The 26,259-nt window shown below is 35.5% G+C and overlaps 5 protein-coding genes across 8 annotated transcripts in view; 4 read left to right on the top strand and 1 right to left on the bottom strand.

Moving 5' to 3' along the window:
• Positions 1 to 5,716, top strand: part of LOC113510068 (zinc finger imprinted 3-like) — a 28,897-nt gene extending 23,181 nt beyond the window's left edge. The window contains exon 7 of one of the 4 annotated variants that reach the window (XM_052901220.1): positions 5,586 to 5,716. Coding sequence is in view for 1 of the 4 variants with exons in the window: in XM_052901218.1 (XP_052757178.1) it covers positions 1,266 to 2,041 (776 nt within the window). In the remaining 3 variants the exon portion in view is untranslated. Of the gene's footprint in view, positions 1 to 1,265; positions 2,312 to 5,585 lie in introns of those variants that run through there. The other 3 variants (XM_052901218.1, XM_052901219.1, XM_052901221.1) reach the window with 3 other exon arrangements.
• On the top strand, positions 5,552 to 6,230 carry LOC113510183 (vascular endothelial zinc finger 1-like). The gene is made up of 2 exons (XM_052901212.1): positions 5,552 to 6,171; positions 6,215 to 6,230. The coding sequence occupies exons 1-2, from the start codon at positions 5,552 to 5,554 to the stop codon at positions 6,228 to 6,230; spliced, it is 636 nt and encodes a 211-aa protein (XP_052757172.1).
• LOC113510087 (zinc finger protein 135-like) lies at positions 6,113 to 12,115 on the top strand. The gene is made up of 2 exons (XM_052901224.1): positions 6,113 to 6,300; positions 10,880 to 12,115. The coding sequence occupies exons 1-2, from the start codon at positions 6,246 to 6,248 to the stop codon at positions 11,614 to 11,616; spliced, it is 792 nt and encodes a 263-aa protein (XP_052757184.1). The 5' UTR covers positions 6,113 to 6,245; the 3' UTR covers positions 11,617 to 12,115.
• Positions 12,116 to 15,272: 3,157 nt separating this feature from the next.
• LOC113510186 (zinc finger protein 283-like) lies at positions 15,273 to 15,818 on the top strand. The gene has a single exon (XM_026893636.2). The coding sequence runs from the start codon at positions 15,273 to 15,275 to the stop codon at positions 15,816 to 15,818; it is 546 nt and encodes a 181-aa protein (XP_026749437.1).
• A 1,568-nt stretch (positions 15,819 to 17,386) lies between these two features.
• LOC113510184 (zinc finger protein 808-like) lies at positions 17,387 to 22,291 on the bottom strand. Its single transcript, XM_031910481.2, has 3 exons — positions 21,598 to 22,291; positions 20,084 to 20,692; positions 17,387 to 18,306 (listed from the first exon to the last, which is right to left on the bottom strand). Exons 1-3 carry the CDS (start codon positions 22,289 to 22,291, stop codon positions 17,387 to 17,389), a joined length of 2,223 nt encoding a protein of 740 aa, XP_031766341.2.
• Between the last annotated feature and the right edge of the window lie 3,968 nt (positions 22,292 to 26,259).

Here is a 26,259-nt window from a genome sequence, read left to right as displayed (position 1 = left end):
GGATTATTTTCCAGGGGGTGCTGGCCCCTGTAAAAAGCCTCTCAGAAATGTCTGGGCGTAACTGAAAATTCTCGGATCCTGGAGTGGGCACTAGTCAATTCTAATGTGTACACGGTCCACTTGCCTTACCTTTGAGTACGTCTCTGATTAAGTTTCCTCACTTGTCTCTTACATGTCGTAAGATATTACCAGAGAGTATCTGAAAATGGGAAAGAACAATAACATAACGTGTTTTCACTCAGCCGTTAACTGTCCACAGTGGAACATAGGCCTCCCCCTATTGGGGTGTTTTGCCAGTAGTTGCAATACATACACACAAGAATAAGCACGTATACACGAGCACATTTATTATCATAAATAGACACTTTTTTTTTTTTTTATGATATGTAAATTTTTTAGTATTATTGTATAAAACAAAAACTGCTTAACAGGAGATACCAAACCCTGTAATGTAACTAACTACCTTTGTATAAAGAAATAAATTTATTATTATTATTCTTAGTTGCCACGCTTGGCAAGTGGGTTGGCAACCGCAGTTAGACTTTGACGTTTTAAAGGGAACAATCATACTCCAATACCACGTAGTAAATGTCATCGACCACACGGAGAGAACTCTTTGCTACCATGATGGGACCCTTCGATATAATGAAAGAACAACACTCCGATACAGTTGCCTAATTGACATCGCTATAATTTACAAACTGGATAATAATAATAAAATCATTTATTTAGCTACAAAACATAACAATATTAATGTCAACTTTTTATATTAAAATAACAAATCTGTGGTAGCAACTGAAATGGTCACCACTCAGCTTGAGCTGCAGCGAGTTCCTGTAGCGCTGCTGCTGCTGATTTTCAGTGGGGACACGTATAGATAGATACGATAGCGTGATATGTGTCCTATCGTGCTATATCTATATTAAATACATCTCTGCTATGATATTATTAAGTGATTTTGTTAAATTAAAAATGCTGGCAATTGTATACAACTTACAAATTATATACGTTACAATACTGACTTTTTAATAGTATCTATTGATTTGCTTATATGATTTTATTGAGCAAAAAGGTAACTTATTAAGAAAAGAGAGGAAACGATAGATCTAACAGAGGACTTGATCCTAAAAGGATCTTTTCCTCAACCAGTTTTTGAGTTACCCAATTGACAAAGCTTCACAGAAAAAAGTTATGTTACACGGATGTCCCATTTGTTGCATACCTTATATACCTACAAGTATATGACATTTTCGTTTGTATTACAGTTTCAACCGTCTCACCTGAAGACATGTCGGATTTCACGATCATCGAAGAAGGTAATAAGAAAAAATACAGCTGCAACAAATGTGGAAGCGTTTTAAGCACCATGGACAGCATCAGAGTGCATATCCTAGCTAGGCATTTCAATATTATGAAGCATGAGTGTCCACTATGCGATGCGAAATTCAAACATCGGGGTACAAAAACTCAACATCTCGCAACTAAACATGGAATGGAAGAAATCAAAGTTGGAGGATCTAAAGTGATGAGAGAAGCCGAAAAATGTATTTGTGAGATTTGCAAGAAAGTGTTTGCGAGTAAAGGCGTTCTTACGAAGCATATACCGACTCATAAACTCGTCAATTGTCCAGAATGTTCCGTTGTTTGCACCAAACTGGATATGGTAACTCACAGATCTGAAGTCCACGGTGCGCCTATCCCAACTTGCGGGGTGTGTGGTTACAAGAACAGGAAAAAGGGACGAGTCGTGATCCACCAAAGAAAAGTACACTTAAAAGAGAAGAATTTGCCATGCCCACATTGTGACGCTAGATTTTTCGATAACAAACAGTTGAAGCGACATCTGGTCCGACACAATCCTGTGAAGATTTTCGAGTGTCCGCATTGTATGAAGAAGTTTGCAAGGCTGAACACTTTGAGACAGCATGAGAGGATTCACACGGGTGACAAGAGGAAGGTCTGCCCGATATGTGATGAGAGATTCGTGCAGAAAGCAAGCTTGAATTATCACATGACGAAACATCACCCTCAGGCGTGTTAGTCCTGCTATCTGAAAGTTAACTTAAGCACCGGATTTCATCAGGACAATCTGAGAACATTTTTTTCCGAAATTGGAATAATTCCTTCAAATAAATTGAACTGCTTTGAATTTGTTGTTGACTGTATATTAGTTGCAATTGTTAAATCTTGTTTTAACTTTTGAGAACTTATAACTAGATCTTTGTTTTTATCATTACTATACTACTATATTACTATAACAAAATCGTGTGGCTGTTGTTTTTACTAAAATACAATAATTAATTTACTATTATTACTTGTAAATCAGGAATTACAATATATTAACGAAGTAAAATCAGCAAATAAAACTAAATCCAATATTTTTATACCATATAAAGGAGGGAGGGAGGGATTTGTTATAAATTTACATATATAAATATGTAAATTTATAACAAAAATACCCTAATTTAGACCCATTGAGTGCACCCATTTTGATACGAGCTCCCTCAGACTTTACACGATTTATTTCAACAAATTGCTCTCTGTCATGTAAATAACATTCTACCACCTTTAGGGCTTCATTTCCAAAACTGTAATGCTAATTCCCTAAAACAACTTCCCTAAAACAAACAAAAAGTTGAAAATTTTTATCTGCCCTTGGTTTGGACTTCCCGGAATTCTTATACGCCATATTTATCAACAATTGAATCTATCGAGTTTTTTCCAAGAGACTACAGCATGGGGTTAAAGAGTCTTCAGAAAAGGGGCAAAGGGGTTTCAGGGTCAGCAACGAGCGCGTAATGTCCCTGGTATTGCTGACGTTCATAGGCTACGGTAACCGCTTACTATCAGGTGGGCCGTATGCTTGTTTGCTATCTCAGTGGTATAAAAAAAACTATCTACGTGGGCTTTTACTCACCTGTCAAGTAGCAAACACAACTTCTTTTGCACATCATTAAATGAGAGGTTAACGCCATCTACCGAGTTAATACATTATTAATTAAGAGGTTACGTATATTTGGAGTGTTTGTTTTTTAATGGATAATAATGGAATGGTAACCCCGCCTGCGCCAACGGTATACACTGGCGGGGCACCAGAGAGAGACGATAGGCGAGGGTGAAAGCAGGTCAGTTAGCCCATCTTGATGAATACACCAGGAATTCAGCACGATGGTTCTAGGGGGGACCATGTAGAGGTCGACTTAACAGGGTATATTGCTAGCAATAGGTTTGGTAGTTTTTTTATGGGTGAAAATGGTATGGTAACGGTAACTCCGCCTGCGCTAATGGGATACGCTGGCGGAGCACCAGTGAAGGGTGATAGATGAGAATGAAAACAGGCCAGTTAGCCCATCATGATGAATTCATCAGGAATTAACCATGATAGTTTGGGGGGAAAGGGATTGTTAGTAATGGGGTCAAATAGCCCTATTACTAGCAATATACTCTGTCAGGTCGACCTCCACGTGGTTCCCCCTGGAAACCATCGTGACTAATTCTAGTTTAATTCGTCAGGATGGGCTAACTGACCTACCTTCATCTTCATCTGTCATCCCTCACTGGTGCCCCGCCAGTGTATACCAATAGCGCAGACGGGGTTACCATACCATTATCACCCATTAAAAAAAAAACCATGATAGTTTCCAAGGGAACCGCGAGGAGGTCGACCTGGTTGGGTATATTGCTAGCAATGGGATTCTCAGTCTCCATTACTAACGATCCCTTTCCCCCCATAGGTTTGGTAGCATGCATTACTAACAATCCTTTCCCCTTCCGAATTTTCAAGAAATGTCACACGATATACAGATATTATTAGTAAATATTACGAGAATATATTAATAGAAAAAATATAAGAACAATAGATGCCAAGACAACATTTAGAAATTTCCGTCTGTCTGTATGTATATTTATTAAGACATCACGCTAAAACTACGGCATACAAATTGAACACGATTTTAATCTAATGTGCTCGTAGATATATTTTTTTATACAACTTAGAATGGCAAACAAGCTTACGGCTCACCTGATGGAAAGTGGTAACCGTCGCCTATAGACATGAGCAGTACCATGGACATAACAGAGTATACTGTTTCGCCCACGATACCCCCCATTCGTTGCCATTCCTGAGGACTTTATGTTTTAGCTTGAAAAAGTATGCAGGCTTATTTCATTAGTTTTTTTTACTCCTGAAATCCACGGGTACGAAATAGAGGGTGAGAAGGTGAGACAATGAGAGAGTAATAGGCAAAAATTATAGAAACCAAAATAATTGCTTTTTTTTTTATTATTATTTTCTCTATGTAATTTTTTATCACTGGCCACAAGGACATAATTCGTCTGTGAGTTAGTGAATAGGGATATCGAAATATTGTAGATATTACTTTAAACATAAACTCTGAGGTTTTTACGTCCTGTTTTGATTATTCGACGTTTTTAATTTATAATATTACATAATGAAACATGTAAAAAAAAATAACCCATTTAACTAAAGTATATAAAAATTATATTAATTAACACGTAATTAAATTAAAAAATGTGATATACTTAAAATTGGTGTTTTTCTTTTATTTCTAATAGTTTTAAACAACGGATATGTCCGCGTGAACAATCCCAAAAAATTTAACGCCAAATCCTCCGATTCAGACCTCTTTTGATTTAGTCATATCCGACGATCATAGCTGTCGCTAGGGAGAGAGGCATTGAGGGGTAATGTCCAACCCTAAAAAACCCAATGCCTTGCCTTAAAATAAAAGGCTCCAAGAAGGTAATGGCTTCTGCCGTACCAAAAAGTTCTTTTGCCCTACCTTAAACTTGGGTCTAGCTACGACCCTGCCATCAATCTATTCATACACGCTCGCCGGTTACGGGTACTTTACACTTGATCCCTCTTCAGTACATCGCCTATTTAGTCGACATACATCATATCATAAATCCATAAATTTCGTTGATGTTCGATTTACTACCCAAACCAAGGCAACATTTCCTTTTCAATCTTGGTCACTACATCGCCTTTCAGTTATTCATCTAAATGTAACCTATAAATTATTATGTCGGCCATTAACTGTCCGGAGCTGAACATTGGCGTCTCCTATAAGAAGGAGGTTTGCCAATAGTTGCCACGCTTGGCAGGCGGGTTGACAACCGCAGTTAGGCTTTGGAGATGCTATAAGAGGGACGCTGCTGTTTGGCCCTCGAGTATAAGCTCCCTTAATCGCATCTTACAACATGGGACAGGAAGCAGTGGTCCATTCTATACCGAGATCACATGGTGGTGTAATCCACTAATTTTAATGTATTCTGTAATCTTTTGGAGGACAACAATAAAGAGTGACAATCTATCTGTTTATAATTAATATTTTTAGCAAGAATAATGGAATTCAAATTGTTTAGTTGTACCAAACATTCAATTAAATCCAGGCAATGTTTATTACTGTCCAATTCAGAAATGCTAGCCCGTTATTTCGATGCGTACGAAAAAGAATCGATTGATATATTTTTTTCTTAAACAACGAGACAATAAGATTCAGTTACAACATAATAACTTGGTCATGCCATGAGAGAATTTGAAACTATCATTTGTATTGCAGATCCATACGTTCCGCCTGAAGATATGACAGACTATACGATCGTCGAGGAAGGCAACAGGAAAAAGTTTAGCTGCAACAAATGTGGCACATTACTGAGTACGTTGGACAGTATGAGGATGCATATAGTGGCCGGACACTTCAACATAATGACCTTTGAGTGCCCACTGTGCGACGCGAAGTTCAAACACAAGGGCACGAAGACGCAGCACCTCGCAAAGAAGCACGGCATGGAGGAAATAAAAGTCGGAGGCTCCAAAGTGGTCAGGGAAGCGCAAAAGTGTGTATGCGAGATTTGTAAAAAGGAATTTCCGAGCCGGAATTGTCTCACCCGGCACATACCGACTCATAGACTGTTTAATTGCCCAGAATGTTCCGTAGTGTTCAGGAAAGATGAGATAGCGATACACAGGTCTGAAGCCCACGGTGTGACTATTCCAACATGTGGGGTGTGCGGTTACAAGAACAGCAAAGAATGGAGGGTGATCACGCATCAAAGGAAAGTGCATTTAAAGGAGAAAAATCTGTCGTGTCCGCATTGCGAAGCGAAGTTCTTCGATATACACCAGTTGAGGAAGCATCTTGTTAGGCATAACCCTTTGAGGATCTTCGAGTGTTCGTATTGTAGAAAGAAGTTTCCGAGGCTGAACACTTTGAGGCAGCATGAGAAGATACACACGGGTGACAAAAGGAAGGTCTGCCCGATATGTGATGAGAGGTTCGTGCAGAAAGCAAGCTTGAATTATCACATGACGAAACATCATCCTGAGGCATGTTAAGTAATTTCATCATCATCATCATCATATCAGCCGTTAAATGTCTCCTGCTGAATATGAGCGTCTCTCATGAGGGAATTTTGCCAGTAGTTGCCATGCTTGGCAGGCGGGTTGGCAACCACAGGCTTTAATGATGTTTATTGTTAATGGGATGTAATAGTATCAGAACAATGGGGTGGAGAGAGTTGTTACTAACGGAAACTAGTGTTTCCGTTGCTAGCAATATATCCTGTCAGATAGATCTTCGCGTGGCTCCCCCTGAAAATGTGGTTCATCATCCGTTCATCATTCATATCAGCTGTTAACTGTTCAACATAGGCTTCCCCTAAGAGGGTTTTATTAGTACTTGCCACACTTGGTAACTTAATAACAAATTTATTTAGCCCGATAGGTCAGGTAATCCCTTATCATATCACCACTTAGTGGTGGGGCACCAGTGAGTGGTGTTGACTGTCCATTGCTAAACATTAGCCTCCTCCTTTTGTTAGTAGTTGCCACGCTTAGCAAGTAAGTTGGCGCGATAGGCCAACTAATCTATCTAATCTGACTTTATCTATCACCACTCACCGGTGCCTCGCCTGCGTATAACGATAGCGCAGACGGCGTTACCATTCCAGTAACTCTTAGTAAAAAATATATCAGAGCACAGACATGTATGAAGCTAAGACGACGCATGTACGCCATTTTACTTAAAAAATTAAACGTAATTATGCAACAGTTGGTCGTGTGGTCCCGGCATAGAATAGGCCACCCTTTCCTTTCCCGTGGGTGTCTTAAGAGGCGACTAAGGCAGGGCGAGGGATGGGCAGCAGTGTCCCTCTAAAAACATATCTAAAGCCTGACTGCGGTTGCCAATTCGCGTGCCAAGCATGGCAACTAGGGACTAAACCCCCTAAGGGGAGACTTATAGCATTGTTCAGCAGTTGACAGTATTAAAGGCTTATGTGTGGTGATCGATTTTATTTGTGATGCACAATCTTACATTATTTTAGCAATTTTTTTTTATACAACTTAGAATGGCAAACAAGCTGACGGCCCACCTGATGGAAAGTGGTAACCATCGCCTATAGACACGAGCAGTACCATTGACATAATAGAGTGTACTGCTTCGCCATGATACCCCCCATGCGTTGCCACTCCTGAGGACTCAGGTGTTATTCCTCTGTACCCAGTAAATTCACGCCATATCCCACCCTTCAAACCGAAACACAGCCATGCAAACACAACTGCTTCACGGTAGAAAACTAAACTGTCTACTAATGACTTGTATTTTGAGTCTATTTGACTAAAAATTTTGTTGAGTAAGAATAAAATATCGCCTTTTGTACCAGACATTTTTTTTGTAATGTGGTCAATAAAGAATAAATAAATAAATAAAGTCGGTTTTTTTGGGAGAACACTATTATTCCAAAGTTTGTAGCCTTGTCCAAACAATTGTCAGTCCATATAAGCCGTTAAGTGTCCACTGTTGGACATAGGCCTCCCCATAAATGGTGTTTAACAAATAAAAAGAAAAGGAATTGGCCAAACAAATGAATTGTACTGAAGCTATCCGCTTATATATATTCGGCAACTGATTTTTATTTATACAGATATTGTAAGCTTAGATTATATGGATAGAGCATCGAGCCTCAAAAACGGCTCAACTTTTTCTCAGCTAATTGTCAAATTAACTGACTCCATTTTTTTTTATCAGTATTCTATATATTTACGCATAAAATGTATATTGACGTATTATTTAATAAATAAAATTAGTTTTTACATATTAAAAAGATGCAAAACTTATAAGACAAAATAAATATAGACGTTATAAGGGAATCACTCGTAACTATTTATCACGCAAATTTGTATGAAAAAGATGACCCGTTTTTCTCGAAGCATTTGTATGGAGACACTGTCTTTTATTATAATATAAGGTTGTAACATGTCTGTATTTAGTGTACATATAATTTACAGTAATGTATCTAGAATAAATATATATGTATATATACTAGCTGACCCCATAAACGTTGTTTTACCACTTATTGCGAAATATAAAAATCGCGATTAAAATACAGGGGTTGATCGTAAAACGATGAAAATTTAAAGTTGTGTGTATTTTTCAATGCTAAATCATAATAGAATAAAAATGGAAAAATTTGTTAAAAAAATAAAAAAAAAAATATGGGGAGGGTCACCCTTATCATTGAGCGGTATGAAAAATAGATGTTGGCCGATTCTCAGACCTACCCAATATGCACACAAAATTTCATAAAAATCCGTAAAGCCGTTTCGGAGGAGTTTGGTAACAAACACCGTGACACGAGAATTTTATATATAAGATGTTTGTATTTAAATTATATTTAAATTGTATTTCTCTTGTTGTACGGCTAACTTCATACTGTGTTACCTGATCATAGATGTTAGACAACGCAAACACCTGTGAACTTAGTTCCAATAAAATAACAGAAGCAAATACACGCCTTTATCTTTGCAAAAATCATAGTGCAAGGCTCATCACACAAAAAAGGATCCTATTGTATAGATCAGTATAATTAATAAATAAAAAAAAAAATGTCTGGAAGAGATTGCTTAGCGATACGGCCGCCATTTTTATTGTCTGTGACCGTGTATTGAATTGGTGCAATAAAGTGTAAATAAATAAATAACTGATTATGATATCTAATGATTTTCATTTATTTTTCTTTTCAATCGACGTCAAAAGACAAATGTTTTCAATTCAATTGTATTTTTTTTTATGTTTTTAACCTCATAACTCCGTCAGTTGTAAACCGATTTGGAAAATTATTTTCTTATCTGAAAAATATACTTGTAGATTGGTATCATAGAAATTTCACCAAAATCAGTTCGGTAGTTTGATAGAAAAACCAAAGTTTTTAAATTAAAATAACTGGTTATGCCACAATTGAAGTTGTTTTTTTTTGCAATAATTATTTTCTATGCAACCTAGAATAGCAAACAAGCTGACGGCCCACCTGATGGAAAGTGGTGACCGTCGCTTATAGACATGAGCAGTACCATGGATATAACAGAGTATACTGTTTCGCCCGTGATACCCCCCGTGCGTTGCCATTCCTGAGGACTGAGGTGTTATTCCTCTGTACCCTGTAAATTCACTGCCATATCCCACCCTTCAAACCGAAACACAGCCATGCAAACACAACTGCTTCACGGTAATATGAATAATGTATGGTCATTTCTTCCTTTATAATTCTCCAATAATAATAACAGTAAGATATCCAAAGGTTGCCTAGAAGAGATCGCTTTAAGCGATAATGTCGCCCATTGTTTTTTCATTGTGATTATTTCTTGTAATTGTTTATATATATAATAAGTTTACTATTGTAATCTTTTGGAGGAAACAGTAAAGAATATCTATCTATCTATCTAAGATATAAAAAATAGATATAAATGTAGCGAAACGTTTTTAAATTTATACCAACGCGCTTTATTTCATTGCTGCAAGTATTTGGATTAATAACTTTCCAGATCAGCAGGTCTACTCTTGAATCTAATACCGATATTGCATTAATGAAACAACAGTTAGGAATTAGCTTATAATTGGGATCGGTTTACAATAGTTTTTCTTTTTTTTTTTATGGGTGAAAATGGTATGGTAATCCCGCCTGCGCTAACGGTATACGCTGGCGGAGCACCAGTGAAGGGTGATAGATGAGAATGAAAATAGACCAGTTAGCCCATCATGATGAATTCATCAGGAATTAACCATGATAGTTTCCAGGGGGAACCGCGAGGAGGTCGACCTGGTTGGGTATATTGCTAGCTTTGGGATTCTCAGTCTCCATAACTAACAATCCCTTCCCCCCAGGTTTACAATAGTTTGCATTGGCAAGTTGCACTAATATGCATCTATTAGAACAATATGGAACCATTATGTCGCTAGTGTTGCAATTCGAGAGTGTGAAGTCACAATTTCAATATCGATTTATTAAAACTTAATTCAAAAATAAAAAGTACCCAATTCTAATTTTAAAATTAGAATTGAGAATAGTTTTTCTGACATAATATAAAATATAGAAATGTACAAATAAACAAGTATTAACATGGCAGTTTACTGTTCATGTCGGTGGTCAAAATGGCGGCCCTGTTTATTTTTTTAAAAACGAAAATATATATTTATATAATTATACTTAGATGTGAATCAAAATATTCAGTAAAGATAAGCATCATTACAAATCATTATGGTTTGTTTATCTAAATTATTAAAATATAGATTTTCGTATCGTTTTAATTATTTTTTTTATTTTTGAATTTAATCATAGGTACAACATATTTTCTTCGATTAACTTAGTAAGAAATTTAATTTATGGTAAGCCTGTTTACGTACATATATATAGATTCATCTCAAAATTCGTTAACAAATCATCAAAAACACTTTTTATTGAAGCATTTGTATGGATACATTCTATCTATATAATTTAAGGATATAACGTTCATTACCTTAATAAAAAGATTGTAACTTTTTTACATTTTCTGAATTAATTTCTCTTTACTTTACAGATTACTCTGTACAAAACATTGGTGGCAGCAAAAGATATCGTTGTAAACAGTGCAGAAAATATTTTCCACTAGTGAAAACTATAGTGGAACATTTAAAGGAACATAAAGAATCACTAGAGTGTCCACTCTGTAATGTCAAATTCACTAGAAAGCAGAAAAGAACCGAACACCTACTGAATAAACATGGCGTTGAAGAAACCACAGACGAATCTGGCAACATCGTGCAGAAAGATATAAAAAGTCCATGCAACGTTTGCGGGAAAGAATACAATGTTGGTGATATATATAACAGGCATGTTAGAACACACAAACCAATAAAATGTCCAGAATGCTCTCTAGAATTTAAAGATTACGAAATCCCGCAGCATTTGAAAGAAGTACACAACAATATGTCGATGACTTGCGGCATTTGTGGTTACCAAGTGGACAAACGCTGTTTGATGATCAAGCATCAGAGGAGAGTGCACTTAAAGGAGAAAAATTACACGTGTCACATTTGCAACGCGAATCTATTCGGCAGTTCTGATTTAAAAAAACATCTTGTGAGGCACAATCCTGTTAAGATGTATGAATGCGCGCATTGCCAGAAGAAGTATCCGCGTCGGAGCACATTGGTCCAATATTTGATGATCCATACGGGGAATAAGAGGAAAGTATGCCCCATTTGCGACCAGCGTTTCGTGCAGAAAGCAAGTTTGAACTATCACATGACGAAATATCATCCGGAGTCATGTTAATTCATTCAATTTCAGCGCCAAAGAGGGATAATAGACGAGGATATAAATAAGTTAATTGATCCATCGAATAGAATTTACTTTATATTTGCACGCCTACAGTGTGGCAGAATAAGATTGGACTATTTTTCTTGTAAAGTAACACCTAAAAATGTACCTTATTCCAGCAAATAAATGATTTCAATTTCAATTTTTTTACGTGTAGAAAATCTTCACCAAGATCTTGCCAACTGTTGGAGTGAGGGCAAAACAGGCGTATGGGATTTTTATCTTTCAAATCTCGGTACGTCGTGCGGTTTGCACAATGTACCTCGAGGCGTATAGTCGGATATTTGCGGTGTCGACGAGTAGAATTCACTGAGAAACTGATCGACTGATAAAGAACAATTCTGTCAAATAATACACTATTAACACTTACTTAGTCATTATTAAAATGTTTGGTTAATGTCTAATTTGAATAAGTTAATTTTCTTTTATTATAAATAAAAGAATCTTTAATTGTTATACTCTTTTATTCAATGTTATGGTAACTACCAGAATTAAAAAATTGCCTCTGACTTCTACTTACTGATTACAGTTGTTACTACCTACCTACATTATTTTTTACACCGCAAGGCAAACAAGCATACAGCCCATCTTATGGGAAACTGTCATTGCAGGCTATGAACGCCTGCAATACCATTGAGGTTTTTTTTTGATGGATGAAAATGGAATGGTAACCCCGCTTGGGCTAACGGGATACGCTGGCGGAGCAACAGTGAAGGGTGATAGATGAAAATGAAAATAGGCCAGTTAGCCTATCATAATGAATTCATCAAGAATTAACCATGATAATGTCCAGGGAGAACCGCGAGGAGGTCGACCTGGTTGGGTATATTGCTAGCAATGGGATTCTTAGTCTCCATTACTAACAATCCCTTACCCCCTACCATTGAGGTTAGGTGTGCGTTGCCGGCCCTGAAGAAACTTTAATACACCCTTTTTGAAGTACCCCATACTATATTCTTTTGAAAACCTTGGCAGGGAGCTCGTTCCATAGCCTGAACATTTGCAGGAGAAAACTGAAACTGCACTATACGCGACCATTTAAGTTCTAGCATGCGTAGATGAATTCTTTGTCTAGGCAGCGTGTGAAGCCAAGTTCAAGCCCAGAACTGGCAATGCAGCAGCCATGTTTTATATTACACGATCTATTTCGAGAGGGGTGAAAAGTGTTCACCCCTTAATAACTCAAAATTTATTCAATATAAATGAAATCTGATATATTTATTCAAAGCTCATGGACTAACTAGTGCGCCACCTACCCTTTGTCTTTATTCTCAATGTCCTCTACCCATAGGTTATCTAGAAGAGATTGTTTGCCGCCTTTTGTATCACTTCTCATTAATAGATACTTTTTATTGTTTCCTCCAAAAGATTACAATAGTAAACTTATATTTATTATATTAATCTGCAATTATACAAAAGGTGGTCTTATCGCTGAATGGTGTCATAAAGTGTAAAATAAATAAAAAACTAGAACTCTAAATTTCATAAATATAGCTCGGTGATTGAAACATTCCCATTTAAAATTAGTATTTTTATAACTGACTGATTGATAGATTAAAAAACTAACCCACTTCCAAATAACCTAGAAAGTTGAGAGGTTCAAAAAATCAGAAAACATTGAAATTTTTTGATACGAAACATATCAAAGTGATTTTCGATTTTTATTTACACGTATTACCTTACAATGGAAAGGAATAATTGAAGTTGTGTCTGATCAAGGCGTAATAGAAAAATAATAAGACTATAAAGCGAAGAAAAAAGGGGCGAAAGATAAATTTAAACGCGTTACATTACGTGATACGGGCTTATAAGCACAAATACTTTCATAACTGGTTTTGTCTTAAAACCTTACCTATAAGGATGTGTTATATGTTTCGTCACTCTAAAGTTCATTAATTTACAGGTCACTTGTTGTTCAAAGCTGAGTAATTATAATTTACTTGCGGCCCGTCTTGGCTACGCACGGGTAGACATTTTTACAACATTTTAAAAAGTGGCTATCGTGGCACAACGATAATAGTTGGTCATATAATATCGCGAAGTTTTTTTATAATTATTGATATTTTCTTCAATATTGTAGAACATACTTTTGTTCTATAACCAATAGTTTCCGCAACGCACGCGACGAAATATATTTTATAGCATTTTTTTACACCTTGAGTTACGTTACTAAAGTTGTAGTAAGGATCCCTAATATTTTCTAGCAATAAATATAGCCTATGTTACTCAGGGTGAATGTCACTTTCTAATGGTGAAAGAGTTTTTGAAATCGGCAAAGTAGTTTTTGAGTTTATTCATTACAAACATACACACAAAAATACAAATCTTTCCTCTTTATAATATTAGTGTAGATTAGTGTAAATGTAGATTTACAAAAGGTAAATGATAAAAAATATGGAAAAGGGAGCTAAGTTTAATATTAGCATAGTTGACGACTTCGGCAACAAAAGAATAGAGATCCAAACGAGTGCCAAGTTCTGTAATCATGATATTTATTTATAAGAACGTCAATATTCAACTATAAATTTAAAACACACTTGTTTTTTTTTACTGTAACAATGTTTGCTACTTAAAAATGTATCTTCTTAATTTTTAATACACCAATTATTTACATATAGCAGATAAATAAGGATAAATTTAAGCTCAAAATTTGACTTGGCCAGTTTTTTCCAGCAAACCAAATTTTTAGAAAAGTAGTACTTGTCGACCATACAATGTAAAAACAGTTACTTGCGTATGTTATATGAAATGAAATGAAAGGAAATGAAACGAAATGAAATTATTTTTTATATACAAAGAAGATAAATGGATTAGCCTTTAGATTGATTAGATCCGTCCTAGTCATTAATTAATCATTAGATTGTTGTACGTCAACTCACCTGCTTCATCATCTATCACCCCTCACTGGAGACCCACCAGTGTATACCAACAGTGCAGGCGGAGTTACCATTCCATTATCATGCCATAAAAAAATAAATCCTCTGCGCTATCTTATATCAGAGGGAGACTTTATGTAAAAGTCATTTGCTAAAATACCTCTGGCCTATTCGTGTTTCTATCGTGAAACAGTTGTTTGCATCGCTGTGTTAGTTTGAAGGATGGGACATGGCAGTGAATTAACAGGGTACAGAGGTATAACACTTGAGATCTCAGATATGTATATAGTACTGTTTATGTCTATAGGCGAAGGTTATCACATTCTATCAGCTGGGCTGTCTGCTTGTTTGCCATTCTAGTTGAATAAAAAATGAAATCTTAATAACGAAAGATCCCATCTATCGCATCCTAAGTTTCTCTGAAACTTCTACTGCCTGTGTGAAAGTTTCAAACTCCGCAAGGGGGCGTTATCGACCACGTTGAGAACCTATAAACTAGTTAGTAACATTTTGTTTTTACAATTTCTTAATTAATTTCTCTCTACTTTACAGATTACTCTGTACAAAAAATTGGCGGCAATAAAAGATATCGTTGTAATTACTGCAGAAAACATTACCCGCTCGCTAAAACTATGATGGAACATTTAAAAGAACATAAAGAATTTCTCGAATGTCCACTTTGTAATGTAAAATTCACGAGAAAGCAGAAAAGAATCGAACACTTACTGAATAAACATGGCGTCGAAGAAACCACAGACGAATCTGGCAACATCGTCTATAAAAAGTCCATGCAATGTTTGCGGGAAAGAATACAATGTTGGTGCTATATTAAACAGACATGTTAGAACACACAAACCAATAAAATGTCCAGAATGCTCTCTAGAATTTAAAGATTACGAAATCCCGCAGCATTTGAAAGAAGTACACAACAATATGTCGATGACTTGCGGCATTTGTGGTTACCAAGTGGACAAACGCTGTTTGATGATCAAGCATCAGAGAAGAGTGCACTTAAAGGAGAAAAATTACACGTGTCACATTTGCAATGTAAATGTTTTCGGAGGTTATGATTTGAAGAAACACCTTGTGAAGCACAATCCTGTTAAAATGTATGAATGCGCGCATTGCCAGAAGAGGTATCCGCGGCGGACTACATTGGTCCAACATTTGAAGATCCATGCAGGTGATAAGAAGAAAGTATGCACAATTTGCGACCAACGATTCGTGCAGAAAGCAAGTTTGAACTATCATATGACTAAACATCATCCGGAATCATGTTGATGAATTTCAATGTTTTTTTTTATGTTAAATAGAATGATTTTTTATGTTAAATAGAAGGCTTGAGGATGCGATAGGTAAAGATGAAAAAGCAAGTCAGTCAGTCAAGCAAGTTACCTCATCGCAATGAATTTACATGGAATTAAGCACGATTTTAAAGCTAACGAAAAGCTATTCTGGCATTTAGTTTGAACAGCCTACCCATACATGAGGCATACAATTCCATTAATTACATAACATTAATTAATTTATAATCATACAATATAAATATGAATGCAATGAAGATAATAGAAGTCAGTAAAGCAACGGGATTCAAGAGAATGTCTGCTGGAGTGTGTAAAAAAGATGATGAAATCATTATAATCCTGCTGTACCTGCTATTTAATTAATGCCAGCGATTCGGTTATGTACTAGGTGACTGGTACATTGCCATTATTGTCTCCACTATATAAAGACACCGAGTCACAGCAGGAGCACAAAAATTTCCGCGGTATAAGCCTTTTTAGTACTGTAGGCATATTATATGCTAGGATTTTAATTAAAAGAGTGATGAATGAAACAGAGAGTAAAATTTGAAATATGTGAACAGGTTTTCAAAAGGGTATGAGATGTACGGATTAAGTGTTTTCCTTAAGGTGCACTGCAAAGAAAACCTTAGCTTTTTTTTGGCCTAATGAAGGCCCTATTGACCCAACCCAACCTTGTAGATTGGCAAATTGGGAAAGACTATATATTAAGTATTATTGACAACTTAAATATACCTAGTTATCGTTAAAATGTTTGCTTAATATTTTAATTTGAATAAATTGGTTTTCTTTCATTATAATTTATTTTATATATTTTTTTTTATATATTATTTTGTATCACTTGTCATTACTATTTACTGTATTTGTTATTTTTCTTTTTACTTGGTGCAATAAAGTGTAAATAAATAAAATAATTTATATTTATTATACTTTTTTATTCAATGTTACCTTAGCTACCAAAATATAAAAAAAAAAAACACTATAAAGCTGTAAAACAAGCATACAGCTCGTCTGATGGTAAACGATCACGAGCCTGCAACACCTGGGATGTCACGTTCTGTTCTGTACATCTGTAATTGTTGTAAATGCAAGACGCAAGCCCTGTATATCAATTAAAATTAATGTCTGTATATACACTGTTGATGTACCTTTTAAAAATAAATAGATAAATACTTCAGAGCGACTGTTTCAAAAACTAAAATTTCTCTTATGTTGTCCTTATTTCGACAGGAGAGCGGAAAGGGACTGCTAGTAATTGGCTCTAGCATCTCCATTGCTAGTAATATTAGATCGACCTCCGTGCGATTTCTGGTAACCAACGCAGTTAATTCTAGTATTCATCACGATGAGTTAACAGATCTGTTTTTATCCTCACCTGTCATCTCTCACTGGTAATCCGTCCATGTATACCGACAGCACAGGCGGGGTAACCGTTCCATCATCATCCATTAATAAAAAGCCTTCGAAAGGAATACAACTCGAAGAAGACGACGATTAAATAATCCATGACAAGAAAGTCGCAAAATTTTATTATAATTTCAAAATTTATTTGGCCAGCCTTCTCTCCATCAGATGGAATGCTTTTGTATGCACTGTCAGCGACCTCTGATTATCAAAAGACTTATTACATGCATGGCATTTAAGCACAACTGGTCTCGCCCCGTGCACTTTCACCTCGTGATCTTTCTTTTTTGTATAATCCCCAAACATTTCTCCACAGTACCCGCATTTATTCCTTTTATTTAAACAAATATGAACAGCTCTTTCGTGTTCCTTCTGCTTGACTCTGGTATCAAAAATTTTAGAGCAGTACGAACATATGAAAACGCCAGTTTTGTGCCTGTAACCATGGGTTTGGAGCATCCTTCTATTAATAAAACCCGCGCCGCATACCTCGCAAACATAGTTTCTATAATGCATATTCATATGTTCTAATAAGACTTTGAAATTATTAAATTCATTACTGCAAACCACACAATGCAATCTTTCCTTTTCAAATTTGAAAGGCACGATATGATTTTTTAAATTTCTATTCAGCGATTTATCGTGTTTCGTTTGTAAATGGTCTATTAATGATTCTAAATTATTAATGGATTCATTGCAAATGTTACAGCTCAAATTAGTGATGTCCAATTTCACTATATAGGTTATAATTGATCGATTCTTCATGAAGTTGGAGAGGATGCCTTTGTCGTGTTTCTCTTTGGTGTGTTTTTTTAAATCTGCCGGCTCTGGGTACTGGTCGTTACAGAAACAGCATCTGTATCCGATTCCACCGTGGCATCTTATAGGAGTCGCGTTGGAATAGAGAAGTATCTGTTTAATATTCTCCTGATGTTTGTGTGCTTCGTTTAATTTTTTTACAACAATTTTCGTTTCAGGCTGCGGATTTATTTCGATGATTTCCCTCCTCACTAGCTTTGAAGACTTCTTGTCCATCACAATGATTGTTTTCCGGGATTTACCTGTAATGAAAAAGAAGATTAGATAATTTTATTACTGGGATGTCTTCGTACAAAAATTCGCACATACTTGAAAGAACAGCCTTTTTTTATACAACTTAGAATAATAAACAAGCTGATGACCCACTTGATGGAAACTGGTAATCGTTGCTTATAGACATATACAGTACCATGGGAATAAAAGAGAATACTGTTTCGCCCATTATACCCACCATATGTTGTCATTTCTGAGGACTCAGGTGTTATTCCTCTGTACCCTAAAAATTCACTGCCATATCCCACCCTTCAAACCGAAACACAGCCATGCAAACACAACTGCTTCAAGGTAGAAACACAAATAAGATAGAGATGCCCAAGCAAACAACTTTTGTACAAAGTCTCCCTCTGGTGAGCATTACCTATATGAGATATGCATGCTCTCTGGTTGGAGAGTGAGTTATGGCAGTACGCAATTAGTTCTCAAGGTCACATAGTTGGTATGGGTTTTAGATTTAAATGAGTAGCGACGATGATTTGTCCGTATTCCATCTGGTTTTTCTTAAACAGCCAACTTACCTGATGGCAATGTGTATAAAGTAGTTTAGGCATGATTAAGTGACTTTGCTTATTGGTAATATAGTAGAATTAGATAAGATTAGATTGGAGATTTTAAAGTACCTCAATGTAAAGTTCAGGCTTTAACATTTTTGTATGAATACATCACTACTGCATCTCTGTGCATCTTCTACCGAATTTATCATGGGGAGTGTTCTGAGGAATTGTTCGGATTGATACCTGCTGCTGATTTTCACCACCGTACAACCCGTCACAAACTAAAGTTTCATCCCAATCATCTGGACGAGTGGCAGTCTTTCACCGTGCGTTTTTCAAGGCACTTTCTTCCACGCACAACCATTCTTTGGAATCAACTTCCAGCAGCAGTATTTCCGAACCGATACGACAACATAACCTTCAAGAAAAGAATATATTCCTTTTTAAAAGGCCGGCAGCACACCTGCAATGCCGCTGGTGTTGTGGGTGACCATAGGCGGCGGTAGTCACTCATGACAGGTGAGCCGCATGCTCGTTTGCCCCCTGTGTTGTAAAAAATAACTACTAATATGAGATTTACTTTCATAGCAAGTACAGTCTAATTGGTTTTGATATACACTTCATCACATTTTGAATTTCAAGGGGCGAATCCATCGCCGTTACTTGGACTAATTTGTTCTCGTTGTTTTCCATTACAAAAGATTGAAATAGTTTGGTTATATAAGGACATTTTAAAATAAAAACCAATTTTAGTTTTTTTTTTTTTTATTAAAAATGCACAAATAATTTGTATTATAAATAATAATATCTTTAGGCAGAATAATTTTTAGCATATTAGGTATGATTAATTTGAGATAACGTAGTCTAAAATTCCAGAAATGGAAAACAAAATTTGATAGTCTGACCCAATGAAACTGAAACAAAATATAAATAAACAAGTAATTGGACCGAGCATAAAACAGTTTGCTAATGCCAATGAAATGAAATATCAAACAATTTGTTAATATTACGATTTGTTACTCATTTCATTTACAGAGTGTTTCTCTCTTTCGAACTCTTTAATAAATTGTATTAAAAAGGGCTATAATATCTTATTTGTTTACGCACAACGACCCAAATGAGAGGCTAAGCGCGGAAAAGAGAGTCCAATTTACATTACATTACATCCTATTTGTTTATTGTTAAGCAAGTTCTCAAACACGATGCGTGCTCTTCTTGTGCATTAACAATTTATTTCTTATAGTATAACCTTTATCACAGAAATCGCATACGTAATTCCTGTAGTGTTTCTCGTCCATATGATCTTCGAGATCATCGAACGTATTGAACGCCATCAAACAATTCCCACATTTCATATCGTCCCCATCAAATTTACACGGCACCACCTGATTTTTGATATGCAAATGCATAACTTCATCATGTTTGGTTTTGAGATGCTCCATTAATTCTTTCAAATTGTCCAAATTGTCATCGCAGTTTTTACAAAAGAGCGAGGTTATGTCCAAATAAACTATGTGCTTCCAAAGGGAACGGTTTTTTAAAACCTCAGGTTGATCTTCAGTATGCATTAGTAATGTGTGACTTTTTAATTCATTAGGTTTGTTAAATTGAGCCAAACAATAACCACAAGCATACCGATCGCCGACTTTGCATCTAACCGGCGTTGCGTTTGAACATCTCAATATTGTTTTTATATTATCAAAGTGTAAGTCTAGTTCAGTGAGACGACCCATTGTCGCTGCTCGTTTGGAAGCCTGTATTGATGGCTTGATTGTAATGAATGTTGAAAAGTTTACGCGTTTGTCCAGTGTTAATTTCATATTCTCTACTGTCGACTCCTTCGTGCTTGGTGTTTGACCTGAAAAAAAAAAGAAAATTGCTTTGAGTATATCTTCCGTTTTTTTTATAACATTCACAATAACAACATTTTATTAATTAACGATTAGTTTCCAATATTTATAAATGTCATTAAATTCATGTATGTAATTGAAAATGCTTCTGAAATGTTACTTTCCGTATAAGTATGCTTGAACTACTTATCTATCTATACTCCGTTATAAATTTGTATAAAAATATATATAAAGAGCTTAAAACTGTGCCTTTTAAGTATTCTAAGGCATACAATATTAAGTTTAAAATAATACTTTCCTATCAGTAGGAATTCGAAAGTTCATCTCCATGGGTAGGGATGGAACTCCAAGACGGATATAGATGGATAAAGACTAAAACATGGAGTTCTTAAAAAATGGGATAAAGTAGTTTTTTCAAGGTTGGCAACGCACGCTCAATGCCCCTGGTATTGAAGGCGTTTATAAGCTAACATCCATCAAGTGGTTTTGCCACCTTAGTTGTATAAAATAAATATTCCCCATGGAAAAAAGGTAACATCATCCTTAGATATTTCTACTGTAAAATAGCAATGCGTTGTTTTATTTTATTTGAATGTCAGATAAGGAATTTTCTGAATTCTGATCAACATCAATAATTATTTTTCGTGCAAACTGAAATAAGACCTTTCAGTCTAGCTTTAAAAGACTTCAGAAAGCCTTAAAAAAATGGGACGTAGGAGAAATGCCACAAATGATACAGTACTTATATTCTGCGATATTCGTGATTTTGGGCATTAGATAACAACATATTTAAAAAAAAATCTAAAGCAAATGCAAACAGCAAAACTGAAGCAAGAAAAATCACACAAATTAATTAGATATTTATTTACTCACTAATTCCCATGTTTCGATTTCACATGACTTTTCAAAGTACTATTCTGTACAAACGCTTGGCCGCAGACAGTACAAGAAAATCTTCTATCATTCGCGTGAGATCTTAAATGCTGTCTCAAAGACTTCTTGGACGCGTACCACCCATTACAGACGTGGCATTGGACCTTTTTCACTCCTGTATGCACGATCATGTGATCAACTAAACGGTGCTTCAAGAAAAACTTCATATCACATATATTGCATGCGTGTTTTCGCTCCAACAAATGATCTTTCTTCACGTGTCGCGTCAAAGCCCTCTTATTCCGAAAAGTCCGCTCACACGCCTGGCATTTCAATATAATCTGTGGTTGACCGTGCTCCTTAACCATATGGTCAACTTTTGTCCAATAATCCGCGAATTTCTCCTCACAATACTTGCATTTATTCTTCTTTTTCAAACCTAAATGTATTCTTTGCTCATGATCACGCCTTTTTTGGTCACAACTGAATATCTTTTCACAATGACTACATTTGTGAATGCCGGCTATATGCCTTCTCTTGTGGCTGACCAGCAAACGTTTAGTTACAAACCCCGCGTTGCAAACATCGCATATAAAATTTCTAAAGTGTACATGCATATGTTCTTGTAGGATTTTGAAGTTACTGAACTCAGTCGTACAGACTGCACAGCGGAGAGTTTCAGAATTAAAACTAAACGGTATTATTTGACTATTTACATCCGTGTGTATTTTCATTTTATGATCTTTCTTTAAATGAACAGTAAATTTATCTAATTTATCAAAAGTTTCCGAACACAATTTACATTTTAAATCGGTTATGTCCAATTTTATAAGGTATTCGAAAGATTTCGGCAACTTTAAGCCCAAGACATCGTTGTGCACTTCCAAAAAATGCGATTTCAAACATTTCGGCTCTTGGAATCTTTTCGGACAGAAATTACAGGCGTATCCATTACTATCTTTGTTTCTTATTAGAGTCGCGTTTGAATATAAGAGGAGGCTTTTTAAATTTTCTTGTTGTTTTTTCGTTTCCTTCAATGGGGGTATTGTGATTAGTATGGATCCCGTGGTTTGGTTTTGACTTGTGTTTCTGAACGTGCGATTTGTTATCTGTGAGCTGTGTATACCTACAAACAAACGGACAAATCAGATAAGGAAAAGGTTCTAATCTACTGATATTGTAATTGTGAACGTTGGCAAATACTTGTTAATCAATTATTCGTAAATAACTTAATAGATGTGAATACTATATGGTAAACAAATGAATGATATCATGTATTTACGCTTGAAGGAGAGAATTGGTTCTTGACGAAATAAAATTCGATATCCCTAATAACCGTAAGCTAAAAAATGTGCGTGTAGCGCCTAAACAATCGTTTAACAAATTTTTGAATATTTGACATCGAACGGTTGGTCAGTTGATGTCTATGGTCTTCTATTTTTTTTTTTTATTTTGCGGTTTTGGTTGGATGCAAAGATTTCGAATTGGTTGAATTGCTTGCAAGATTGCTTTAGCAATAAGACCGCTTTTGCACTTCATAAATGTAATATTCTTTATATTTTTATTCTGTAATAAAGACTAAATAAATATTTTGGATTACTGATACTTTTCATTCTAATTCTAATCATGAAATATAACTAGTAAATCATAAGGCTACCCCTGTGAGAAAATAAATACTTAGAATGTATTTATTTATTTATTCTTTATTCCACAATAAAATTTTTGTACAAATGGCGAGCTTAATACCATATGGCATTCTCTACCAGCTAACCAATGGGTAAAAACAGAAAGCGTATGAAGGGCAGATGTGGTGAAAAATATGTGACAATTATAGTAACACATTAAGGCAATACACAATATAAATATAATATACTCATAAGAAATGCACATATAATACATAAACATTACTTTTAATATATATGGATAATTTTTTTTAATAATTTTTTTTAAATAAATTTCTAAAGCTGTGTGAAAACGTTTTTGGACGTCCTTGATCTTATTGAATTAAACCTTTTTTACTGCTACTATTCGTGTTAAATATAATTTTAAATCTTAGTTTTAAACTTAACTGTAAGTTTTCCTATATGTATACGCACCATTTTATAATGGCTGTACTTGGCTAGTTGTTTTTTATTTTGTCTACAATTATATAGACAAGAACTGTACCTGTTTAAAAAAATTTTTTAAATATCGTTCGTGATCAGAATCAGTCTTTTTTTTAATAATTCAGTTGGATTATTTAAAAAAAATTCAATCGAATTGTGGACCTCCTTTATTAAAATCGGTTGTAAAAATTTAGTTTCACCGGTGGAACACTGCCATAAAAATAAGATTTCAACTACGCCCTTTATAAAAAATGTAAATAAAAAACTTACGTAAATGAGAAATTTACCAGAGGGAGACTTTGTACAAAAGTCGATTGCTTGGATACCTATGTCCCATTCGTGTTTCAACCGTGAAGCAATTGTGTTTGCATGGCTGTGTTTCGGTTTGAAGGGTGGGATATGGCGTGAATTTACTGGGTACAGAGGAATAACACCTGAGTCCTCAGGAACGACAACGCATGGGGAGTATCATGGGCGAAACAGTATACTCTGTTATGTCCATGGTACTGCTCATGTCTATAGGCGACGGTTACCACTTTCCACCAGGTGGGCTGTCAGCTTGTTGCCATTATAAGTTGTATAAAAAAAAAAACCAAGATAATATTCTCGCTCTTTATTTCCATATTCACAACAACATGAACTTAAATCTAAATATAAACATATAATCATTAATCAACCACTATTTTTTATTTATTTATTAAATACAAAATATTTACAACAGCGAGTACATTGGAGCCCGCACTAGGCGAACCTGTATCGCGGGAGTCCATATGAGATTACCAAGACACGGTGATTTACAAATATAAATTAAATTAAATTAGTGAGCCAGTTTTACGAAAACAACAAGTTAGAATGAAGTGCATCGTGAAGACAATAATGCGCATAAAACAGAAAATTATGCAAATACTTTAATATTACATAAACAAATACATATAATTAAATATAAGGAAGAGATTGCTTAGCAATAAGACCGCCTTTTGTACTACACTATACGTACTGAAAATTGTTCAACAAATCATGTTATGTTGGTGCAATAAAGTGTTAAATAAATAAATATACTAAAGACATACACTAATATATATGAATATCAATAAATGGTATATAATATTAATTCTGTGGCATCGTAATCAAGATTTTGTAAATATCCTTGTATCCTATGTTTAGCCTAAATAGCTAACATTTGAACGCAGATTCTAAGGCGCCATTTTTCTAAAACTATCCCTCAATGTAAAATTTCTATTTGATATCACTGCCAAATTTTTATTCTAGGGTCTAATATGAATTAAATTTTTAATAAATATTAGTCAAATCCTTAATACGGTAAGTTTGCAAAATTATCAAAATTACGCGGGCGCAAGCTTGACTGACTTCACAGTGGCTCATGACTAAGAATCACGATTTGATCCCGAAACTAGTCGAGCTTTCTCTAATTACACATAAGTAAAACCGGTATGTTATTATATTAAAATGCAATGTGTGTTTATGAATTTTTTTAACAATTAGAGATAATTGCGACTTTGGCATACTTTGCTATGAACATTCTTAAACTTGTTTACTATGCTTCGACCACATATGACTCTTCCAACTGCATTTCTGAACAAACGCCTGACCACAAATTGTGCAAGCAAATCTTCTATCATTTGCGTGGATCCGCATATGTTCTCTTAAAGTATTTCTTCTTCCATACGCCTTATGGCACACATCGCACTCGAACTGTCTCAAGCCAGTATGTTTCGTCATATGCTTTTGTAAACTGCTCTTACCAAAAAACCTCATATTGCACTCCCCGCATTGATGTTTTCGCTCCAAAAGATGATCCTTCCTTGTATGGCGGGATAAAGATCTTTGATTATCGAACGTGCGATCACACGCTTTACATTTTATAACAATGGGCTGTTGCCCATGCTCCTTCACCATATGGTTGACTTTCTTCCAGTAATCGACAAATCTCTCCGGGCAATGCGGACAGACGTTCCTCTTTTCGAAGCCAAGGTGTTTCCTCCTCAAATGTTCATTTCTTTTAATGTTCGTAGTGAACGTTTTGTCGCATTGTTCGCATTTGTACTGGCCGTTCTCGTGTCTCTTTACGTGACACTGCAATAAACGGACCGACACAAACCCCGTACCGCATACGTGACAAATATAATTTCCGAAGTGCAAATTCATATGTTCCTGCATTCGTTTGAATGACGCGTGAGTGGTTTCACAAATTGCACAGCGAAGTTCCTCTGAATCGAATTTAAATGGCAAAATTGGGCTGATTACGTCCGTATATATTTTTATACTGTGTTCATTGTTGAGATGTGTCATCAATTCTTCAAGTTTATCCAAATCTTTGTCACACAGAGCGCAGTTAAGAAAAGTTATGTCCAGCTTAACAACTTTCTCGAAGAGTTTCTCTGACATGTTTCTGATTAATTTATCATCGTTGTGCTCTTCTAGAAAATGTTTCTTTAAAACTTTAGGTTCAGGAAACTTTTTTATGCAGAAACCACAGCCGTATCCGTTGTTGTCTTTGCATCTTATAGGGTTAGCATTCGAATTTAACAGAATGTTCTGGAGGTTTTCTTTACTTTTAAACAGGTCAGTAGCGTAGA

This window comes from Galleria mellonella, unplaced genomic scaffold (genome assembly GCF_026898425.1).
Source record: "Galleria mellonella isolate WM207_F2 unplaced genomic scaffold, CSIRO_AGI_GalMel_v1 utg778, whole genome shotgun sequence".
NCBI classification, from domain to species: domain Eukaryota; kingdom Metazoa; phylum Arthropoda; class Insecta; order Lepidoptera; family Pyralidae; genus Galleria; species Galleria mellonella.
Note: the sequence above shows the minus strand (reverse complement) of the source record. Positions and strands in the feature narration are given on the sequence as shown.